The 10000-nt window shown below is 51.0% G+C and overlaps 2 protein-coding genes across 2 annotated transcripts in view; both read right to left on the bottom strand.

The window, feature by feature from the left end:
* The window catches only part of LOC131728395 (ruvB-like 2), a gene marked incomplete at both ends in the record, with an annotated part of 13481 nt that extends 8911 nt beyond the window's left edge, over positions 1-4570 (bottom strand). The window contains 7 exon segments of the mRNA XM_059019420.1: positions 537-643; positions 802-868; positions 1400-1529; positions 2002-2143; positions 2448-2503; positions 2644-2698; positions 4345-4570. Coding sequence (XP_058875403.1) covers positions 537-643; positions 802-868; positions 1400-1529; positions 2002-2143; positions 2448-2503; positions 2644-2698; positions 4345-4479 — 692 coding nt within the window.
* Positions 4571-6863: 2293 nt separating this feature from the next.
* On the bottom strand, positions 6864-9766 carry LOC131728396 (tubby protein homolog; the record flags this gene model as incomplete). Its single annotated transcript, XM_059019421.1, is given in 5 exon segments — positions 6864-7090; positions 7895-8066; positions 9050-9145; positions 9456-9570; positions 9654-9766. Coding segments are annotated over 5 exon segments (630 nt in total), but the record flags the coding sequence as incomplete, so codon positions are not given.
* Positions 9767-10000: the final 234 nt, after the last annotated feature.

Here is a 10000-nt window from a genome sequence, read left to right as displayed (position 1 = left end):
CTGTATTGTATATAGACAGCCTCTCTCCTGGTCTGTATTGTATATAGACAGTCTCTCTCCTGGTCTGTATTGTATAGAGACAGCCTCTCTCCTGGTCTGTATTGTATAGAGACAGTCTCTCTCCTGGTCTGTATTGTATAGAGACAGCCTCTCTCCTGTCTGTATTGTATAGAGACAGTCTCTCTCCTGGTCTGTATTGTATAGAGACAGTCTCTCTCCTGGTCTGTATTGTATAGAGACAGTCTCTCTCCTGGTCTGTATTGTATAGAGACAGTCTCTCTCCTGGTCTGTATTGTATAGAGACAGCCTCTCTCCTGTCTGTATTGTATATAGACAGTCTCTCTCCTGGTCTGTATTGTATATAGACAGTCTCTCTCCTGGTCTGTATTGTATAGAGACAGTCTCTCTCCTGGTCTGTATTGTATATAGACAGTCTCTCTCCTGTCTGTATTGTATATAGACAGTCTCTCTCCTGGTCTGTATTGTATAGAGACAGTCTCTCTCCTGGTCTGTATTGTATATAGACAGTCTCTCACCCTGCCTGCACTTTCTCTTTGCTCAGGGATTCTATCATTTTGGTTCCGAGGTCGTAGATCGTCTCCATCTCTGTGGTTTTCAGGGTCAGCTTCCCGACCTTCGAACCCTGGAGAGACACACACAGGGTCAAACACACACAGGGTCAAACACACACACACACACAGGGTCAAAAGAAGGTCCTGCACAAGTTTCATCACACTCAGACGAGCCCTTCTCTCGTGTGAAAACGTCTGAGTGTGTTTCAGAAGCTGTGCCGTGACTCACCGTTCCTGTAGCCGGCCTGTCAATCTGAATCTCCACGACCTCCCCCTCGATAATCTCTGTCTCCTCCCTGAGAGAGAGATTAACATACAGATCAGACTCTGCTGTGTATTATAAAGACATTTCAGAGGGCTGGATCTCATCACTATCAGGGTCTAGTGCTGTATATTATAAAGACATTTCAGAGGGCTGGATCTCATCACTATCAGGGTCTAGTGCTGTATATTATAAAGACATTTCAGAGGGCTGGATCGCATCGATATCAGGGTCTAGCGCTGTATATTATAAAGACATTTCAGAGGGCTGGATCGCATCGATATCGGGGTCTAGCGCTGTATATTATAAAGACATTTCAGAGGGCTGGATCGCATCGATATCAGGGTCTAGCGCTGTATATTATAAAGACATTTCAGAGGGCTGGATCTCATCACTATCAGGGTCTAGCGCTGTATATTATAAAGACATTTCAGAGGGCTGGATCGCATCACTATCAGGGTCTGCTCTGTATTATAAAGACATTTCAGAGGGCTGGATCGCATCGATATCAGGGTCTGCTCTGTATTATAAAGACAGTTCCTGTGGTTCTGGTTCTGGTTCTCACTTGATGCGGACTCCGATGCTTCTCCGGAAGGCCTGTGTCAGAGCCTCAGTCTTGCTCATCTCCAGACTGAAGATCTCGCTGCCAGCCATCGCAGTGAAGGGAGTGTCCAAACCCAGAGCCTGAGCCATTCCTGAGACAGGAAGAGAGAGAGAGAGACACACAGAGAGACAGTGAAGGCAGTGTCCAAACCCAGGCTGTCTCCCCCCTCCCCTGTCTCCTCTATGGGGATGGCTGCTCCCTCTCCGGTCTCCCCCCTCCTCTCCCCTGTCTCCTCTATGGGGGTGGCTGCTTCCTCCCCTGTCTCCTCTATGGGGATAGCTGCTCCCTCTCCGGTCTCCCCCCTCCTCTCCCCTGTCTCCTCTATGGGGATGGCTGCTCCCTCTCCGGTCTCCCCCCTCCTCTCCCCTGTCTCCTCTATGGGGATGGCTGTTCCCTCTCCGGTCTCCCCCCTCCTCTCCCTTGTCTCCTCTATGGGGATGGCTGTTCCCTCTCCGGTCTCCTCTATGGGGATGGCTGTTCCCTCTTCAGTCTCCCCCCTCCTCTCCCCTGTCTCCTCTACGGGGATGGCTGTTCCCTCTCCGGTCTCCCCCCTCCTCTCTCACCCATGGCGATGGCTGTTTTCCCGGTTCCTGGCTGTCCTGCTATCAGCACGGCTCTTCCAGAGATTTTTCCCTCTTTGATCATTTCCAGGATCACTCCAGCCGCCCGCCTCGCTGCCAGCTGACCCACCATGCCCTGAGAGACCTGAGAGAGAGAGAGAGGAGAGCAAGAGCGAGAGAAGAGAGGACAGAGAGAGAGAGAGGAGAGAGAGAGAGGGGGGGGAGAGAGAGGGGGGAGAGAGAGAGAGGAGAGAGGGGAGAGGAGAGAGAGAGAGAGAGAGGAGAGAGAGAGAGAGAGGGAAGAGTGTTCAGACATTGTCCAGAAAGTCACAGAGAGACAAACAGAGAGACAGAATGTAGTCTGTGACACAGCAGCACAGAGAAGACAAGCAGGGAGACAGACAGTTCAGTGAACCCGTCCAGGGGAGTTTAGGGGGGTGTTACTGTACCTGTCTTGGCTCCAGCGCATCATCCAGCCCCAGCCCTCTGATATGAGAGTGAGCTCCTGAGAGAGAGAGAGAGAGAGAGAGAGAGTCACAAACATACAATATTCATAACGGTGTTCCCTTCATCAACCTGCTCCCTCTGTCAGTGTGTGCGTGCGTCAGTGTGTGCGCGTTTCAGTGTGTGTGTCTCTGAACTCACCTATCCTCTCCATTCGAGTGACATCTCGAACCTCTGGCACCTTCGTGGTCGCTGTCTGGAGACACAGAGAGAGAGAGAGAGAGAGAGACAGAGAGAGTTACATATTTATACATTATGTATTTGCTGCATTTACTTTGTCAATGTTTGCATGACTTGTCACTCCCTCATAGAAAATCACAGGGCTGGGAATCAGACTCCCGCTGCACAGCAGTGTGATCCAGTCCTGGTTTCACTGGGAGTTTAATAATCAGACACACCTGAGCTTGTTAGCGAGACACACTGGGGGCTGACAGTACCGTTATACAAAAAGAGAGAGAGAGAGAGTTTGTTCCTGTGTTTATTATTGAATGGTTATTTAGAATAACTACAGGAAGCATGTTAGTGAGGGGGTTTGTTTATGGAGCTTTTTAGTGTCATTGGAATCACAAAGAAACACACATTTTTATAGTGAAAGGACGGTGTATTTGTCAGACTAGCCAATACTTCAGTTTGTTTCACCCAAATAAAAATGCCTCGTCGAGGTTTTCAGACGGCGTGTAAAATATCTCTTAACTGCGATAAAGTTTAATCTTTGTTGTCGTTTTGTGCGTTGAGAGATCTGCTGCCATGGCGACCGAAGCGCGCTTCAGTTCAGAATCTCCCGGTTGCCATGGAGGGCGTTGCTAAGAGAGACAGCCTCGCTGCGACTTCAAGGCTTTCTGGTAAAGGATACTGGAAGATTACTTTGAACGAAATGAATCTTTACTCTTTATTATAAAAACATGAACGATTCGTACACTGCAGAGCTGCACACAGCGGAGCTCGGCGCCTGCCAAAGAGACACACACACACACACAGGGAAACTGAACACGGACAGGAAACACAACTACACTAAATACAAACCAGGACATCATTAACACGATCTGATCAACATCGCCGCCCGTTTCTATTCGTTCACGATTTAAATGTCATTTTCCACGTCAATGTATTTCTCATATAGCGCCTTTCACCCCGCAGTATTTCAAAGCGCTTTGCAGATCGGTTAAAACGTTTAACAGCAAGAATTAGTAAACATTACAAAGGAATAATAACAATAATATCAACAACAACAATTATTCTAATACTACTACGACTAATAATAATAATAATAATAATAATAATAATAATAATAATAATAACACGCGATTGACTCGCCGCCTACAGTCTGACGATCATTTCAATGAGACGCTTCGAGTGGAAATCTTTCTCTAAATGTCTAGAATCGAAGCGCTTGTCGTTGAATTTATTTCATTTCTTTGAGTATTTCTGATTTTAGCTCCACTGCGTGATGGTGGATGAGCTGGACAGCTGTAGTTCGTGATTGCGTTAGTATCGTATCAGCAGCTCTATATTATTATCGTTATTCCCTCAGTGTGTTCACAGTTAGGGTGAGGATCGTGTTTCAAGTCGCATTATTATTATTATTATTATTATTATTATTATTATTAACGGGTCGGATTTCAGTCACTTCGATGTGTTTGTAAACGCGCTCCAGCACGCCTGCCCGTCACGCCGGGTTCGTACATTTTAAAACTTCAATATATTTATAACTATTTCAACTTCCCGCGCCCGTTCCTTTAATAAAAGCTCCGCTTTCGCGTCCTATGTACGGCCGGGGCGGCCTCGCGTCCAGTTTTATCCGAATAAAAGCGTGAAAAGTAGAAACGTTTCTGCTGTACTTACCGACGCCGCCATCTTACTCACAAGAGCCGTTTCTATGGGTGCGCTGCTCAGACCGCTCCGGCTGGGAAACAAGCGGGCGACCAGACAGTTCCGCCTCAGCGCATGCGCAGAGCTGCAGTTTCTATTAGTTGTCATCTTGTGCGTTCACGGAGATCATTCTGCGCAGATTGTGACCAATCTAGCCAATGACCTTCTAAGAATGATCTTCGGTGAAGGCATCCATTGACTAAATTGGTCAGATTCTGCACAGAATCTGCGCAGAATGATCTCTGTGAACGCGCCCATCGTTTTAGTGACGCTTTTTCAGCTGCCTGTATGAAGAACTACAGCTCCCGTCATCCCTCCCTGTTGCTGCAAGTGCAGAGGCATGCTGGGAGTTGTAGTTTATATTCTGATTCAATAAGTTCTCATCGTTTTAGTGACGCTTCTTCAGCAGCCTGTGTAAAGAACTACAGCTCCCGCCGTCAATCACTGTTGCTGCGAGTGCAGAGGCATGCTGGGAGTTGTAGTTTATATTCTGATTCAATAAGTTCTCATCGTTTTAGTGACGCTTCTTCAGCAGCCTGTGTAAAGAACTACAGCTCCCGCCGTCAATCCCTGTTGCTGCGAGTGCAGAGGCATGCTGGGAGTTGTAGTTTATATTCTGATTCAATAAGTTCTCATCGTTGAAGGACTACAGCTCCCGTCGTCCCTCCCTGTTGCTGCGAGTGCAGAGGCATGCTGGGAGTTGTAGTTTATATTCTGATTCAATAAGTTCTCATCGTTGAAGAACTACAGCTCCCATCGTCCCTCCCTGTTGCTGCGGCGGCAGGCTAGGCTGTAACAGACTCGCTGTTCTCAGAAAGAAAAGCTTTTTTTTTTTTCAATGACAGGTGAAAGGTTTGACGGTCTGATAAACAGATTGGGACCATCGCTTCAACGCACGAAATACACGCGCGATGCAGCGACACACCTGCAGAAAGACCTGCAGCCACGCTGCGCAGTGCAGCCGGCAACGCCCTGCCGTGTGGACACGAGCGCCCGACTGCGCCCCTCACTGAGGGTGCTGCTGCGCGTCACAGATCCGTCACAAGGTGCTCCCCGTCGGGCTTCACGTTCTCTCCAGTCCGTTTCCATGACACTGTGAATGAGGCGCACCTGCGCTGTGTTCTTTAACCAAGCGAGGGGTTTCTATTAAAAGTGGATGTTTACGAACTGCTTCTATTAAAAACTGTGCAGATAGTAACATGCACAATGAAATTAACACAAACGTTTTGACTTTTTTAAAATGTATTTCTTATGCTAAGCAGTTCTCTTTTTAAGTGACAGGTTGGCATTTAATTGGGATTTGACGACTTAAATGGAAGGAAAAGAGCTCAAATGAACGGGAATGAAATGTTTGATTTGGTCTCCCACGCACGCCCGTGTTGTTTTGGTGAATCTTTGTGGCGGCTCCTCGTGAGTTTAACACGTGGTTCAGCGTCACCGGGGGTCAGCGCTGCTTTCACTGCACCGCGTGGATGCAGGTTAGGAATCAGGAATCGCATCAGAGCTCAGTTACTGTATTCAGAAAGAGACTTTATTCAAGAAGAAACTACATTCTGAAAAACATTGAAAACCTCAAACAACGCTTTACTGTACAGCAGTGCATTCAGAGACTCCCCCTGAGTTTCAATAGCCATAGTTTTATATATTATACAGCAACATCAAACACGATTCAGGCAGTCCCTCTGAGTTTCAATAGCCATAGTTTTATATATTATACAGCAACACCAAACACGATTCAGACAGTCCCTCTGAGTTTCAATAGCCATAGTTTTATATATTATACAGCAACACCAAACACGATTCAGACAGTCCCTCTGAGTTTCAATAGCTATAGTTTTATATATTATACAGCAACACCAAACACGATTCAGACAGTCTCTCTGAGTTTCAATAGCCATAGTGTTATATATTATATAAATTATATATTAGAGGGGATGAGGGGATGGGATGGGGAGGGGATGGGATGGGATGGGATGGGATGGGGAGGGGATGGGATGGGATGGGATGGGATGGGATGGGGAGGGGATGGGATGGGATGGGATGGGATGGGATGGGATGGGGATGGGATGGGATGGGGATGGGATGGGATGGGATGGGATGGGATGGGGAGGGGATGGGATGGGATGGGATGGGATGGGATGGGGAGGGGATGGGATGGGATGGGATGGGATGGGATGGGATGGGATGGGGAGGGGATGGGATGGGATGGGATGGGATGGGGAGGGGATGGGATGGGATGGGATGGGATGGGATGGGATGGGATGGGATGGGGAGGGGAGGGGAGGGGATTGGAGGGGAGGAGAGGGGATGAGGGGAGACGAGGGGAGGGGAGGGGAGATGGATGGATGGATGGGATGGGATGGGATGGGATGGGATGGGATGGGGAGGGGAGATGGATGGATGGGATGGGATGGGATGGGATGGGATGGGATGGGATGGGGAGGGGATGGGATGGGATGGGATGGGATGGGATGGGGAGGGGAGGGGAGGGGAGGGGAGGGGGGAGGATGAGGGGAGGGGATTGGAGGGGAGGAGAGGGGATGAGGGGAGACGAGGGGATGGGAGGAGAGGGAGATTAGGGTTGTTTATTCGCAGGCTATCTTGCTGTCGAAGCTGCTCAGAGTGATGCTGAAAGCCTGCAGTGCACACATAGGGAAGCTGTAGTCCATGGTGAACACGTCTTCAGCAACGCGTCCGAACTGCATCACAATGTATTCAGCTGAGAGCCGGGGAGAGAGACGACAGAGTTAGCAATGCCAGCATTATTAATCGTACAGCAGTCTGTGCGTGTGTGTGTGTTGGGGTTGGGTTGGGTTGGGTTGGGTTGAGTTGGGTTGGGGTTGGGGTTGGATTGAGTTGGGGTTGGGTTGAGTTGGGTTGGGGTTGGGGTTGAGGTTGGTTTTGAGTTGGGGTTGGGTTGAGTTGAGTTGGGGTTGGGTTGAGTTGGGGTTGGGGTTGGGGTTGGGGTTGAGGTTGAGGTTGGTTTTGAGTTGGGGTTGGGGTTGGGGTTGGGTTGAGTTGGGGTTTGGGTTGGTGTTGGGGTTGGGTTGAGTTGGGGTTGGGTTGAGTGGGGTTGGGGTTGGAGTTGAGTTGGGGTTGGGTTGGGGTGGGTTTGGGTTGGGGTTGGGGTTGGGGTTGGTGTTGGAGTTGGAGTTGTGTTAGGGTTGGAGTTGGGGTTGGGGTTGGGGTTGGGGTTAGAGTTGGGGTTGGGTTGGGGTTGGGGTTGGGGTTAGGGTTGGGTTGAGTTGGGATTGGGTTGAGTTGGGGTTGGGATTGGGTTGAGTTGGGGTTGGTGTTGGGTTTGGGGTTGGTGTTGGGGTTGGGGTTCGGTGGGGTTGGGTTGAGTGGGGTTGGGTTGGGGTTGGGGTTGGGTTAGGGTTGGGGTTGGTGTTGGAGTTGAGTTGGGGTTGGGTTGAGTTGGGTTAGGGTTGGGGTTGAGATTGGGGTTTGGGTTGGGGTTGGGGTTGGGGTTGGGGTTGGGGTTCGGTGGGGTTGGGGTCTCTCTCTCTGTCTCTGCACTCACGCTCCTCTCTGTGTATCAGTTGGAAGTTCTTGATGGACGGCTCGCTCACTCTCCCATGGAAGTTCAGTATGTAGGACTGCGTCTCCTCATTCCAGACGGGAGGTTTGTTCTGCAGCTGGATCAGATTCTCACAGCTCCCACTCTGGAGACGAGCCAGCAGAGTCTGCATCTCCTGAGAGAGGGAGGGGTGGAGAGAGGGAGAGGGAGAAGGAGGGGTGGAGAGGGGGACAGGGAGAGGGAGAGGGAGGGGTGGAGAGGGGGAGAGGGAGAGGGAGGGGTGGAGAGGGGGAGAGGGAGAGGGAGGGGTGGAGAGGGGGAGAGGGAGAGGGAGGGGTGGAGAGAGGGAGAGGGAGGGGCGGAGAGAGGGAGAGGGAGGGGTGGAGAGGGGGAGAGGGAGAGGGAGGGGTGGGGAGGGGGAGAGGGAGAGGGAGGGGTGGGGAGAGGGAGAGGGAGGGGTGGAGAGGGGGACAGGGAGAGGGAGGGGTGGAGAGGGGGAGAGGGAGAGGGAGGGGTGGAGAGGGGGAGAGGGAGAGGGAGGGGTGGAGAGAGGGAGAGGGAGGGGCGGAGAGAGGGAGAGGGAGGGGTGGAGAGGGGGACAGGGAGAGAGGGGGAGAGGGGAGAGGAGAGGGAGGGGTGGAGAGAGGGAGAGGGAGAGGAGGGGTGGAGAGGGGGAGAGGGAGAGGGAGGGGTGGGGAGAGGGAGAGGGAGGGGTGGAGAGGGGGAGAGGGAGAGGGAGGGGTGGAGAGAGGGAGAGGGGGAGAGAGGGACACTGTTAATGTAAGCCCTCCTCTGTCACTTTCATTAAATTCAAAGGCTTCAATCTGCGATCATTCAGAAGAGCCCCTCAGAGCTCGTCCGATTCCCAGCAGCTGATGGATCTCAGAACTTTGTCAAGTCGGGTCTTCAAGGATCCCATTGATTCTGCATCAACAATGTGGCTCTGGAACCCTTGGGAGCTCTTGGTAGCTCTTGGTAGTCCTTGGTAATCCATTTCACAGGTCACTGACAGACAGACACACAGTGAGACACACACACACACACACACAGTGAGACACACAGACACACACAGTGAGACACACACACAAACAGTGAGACACACACACACACACACAGTGAGACACACACACACACACAGTGAGACAGACGCAGACTCACGTTCGTGGGCCGGATGGTCACTCTCTCCTCCAGGTCCATCGCTGGAATGATGACAATCATCTTCCTCGGACCACGGAACCCGAGAACATTTGTCTCCTGAGAGAGGGAAAGGAGAGGAGAAAGGAGAGAGGGAGAGATCAGAGGAGAGCAGAGGAGAGAGAGGGTTGGGGTTGGGGTCAGTTTTGGGGTTGGGGTCAGTGTTGGGGTTTGGGTCAGTGTTGGGGTTGGGGTCAGTGTTGCAGTTGGGGTTGGGGTCAGTGCTGGGGTTTGGGTCAGTGTTGGGGTCAGGGTTGGGATCAGTCTCAGTGTTGGGGTTTGGGTCAGTGTTGGGGTCAGGGTTGGGATCAGTCTCAGTGTTGGGGTTGGGGTCAGTGTTGTTGTCAGGGTTTAGGGGTTACAGACTCACGTAGCAGACGGCTGCAAGCTCTTGTCGGATCGTCTCACTCTCTTTAACAAAAGGTTTCTTCTCTGGATTCTCACCTCGATCATAAACCGTGAACTTTGTACCCATCACATTGGACCTGAGAGAGAGAGGGTTAGTGTTAGGGTTAGGGTTAGGGTTTGGGGGAGGGGTAAGGGTAAGGGTAAGGGTAAGGGTGCTGACCTCACTTTGCCGATGTAACTCCCTCCGTCTCTCGACAGGTCAGTCGGGTCGATTGAAATCAGGTAGTTCGATGTTTTGCTTTTCTTTCGTTTCCTGCCGGCCATTAGAAACACCTACAGGCACAGGAAGTGAGGGACAGAGACAGGACGTGAGGGACAGAGACAGGACGTGAGGGACAGAGACAGGACGTGAGGGACAGAGACAGGACCTGAGGGACAGAAACAGGCGATCATGGGAAATGATCCCAGTGATTCAGTATCAACAATATGGTTCAGTTGCCCTTGGTAATTCTTGATAGCCCTTGGTGCCCATCCCAGCCCCTCCTGTCTCTGTGTGTGAAGACATGT

Source organism: Acipenser ruthenus, unplaced genomic scaffold (assembly GCF_902713425.1).
Source record: "Acipenser ruthenus unplaced genomic scaffold, fAciRut3.2 maternal haplotype, whole genome shotgun sequence".
In the NCBI taxonomy this organism is placed as follows: Eukaryota; Metazoa; Chordata; class Actinopteri; order Acipenseriformes; family Acipenseridae; genus Acipenser; species Acipenser ruthenus.
Note: the sequence above shows the minus strand (reverse complement) of the source record. Positions and strands in the feature narration are given on the sequence as shown.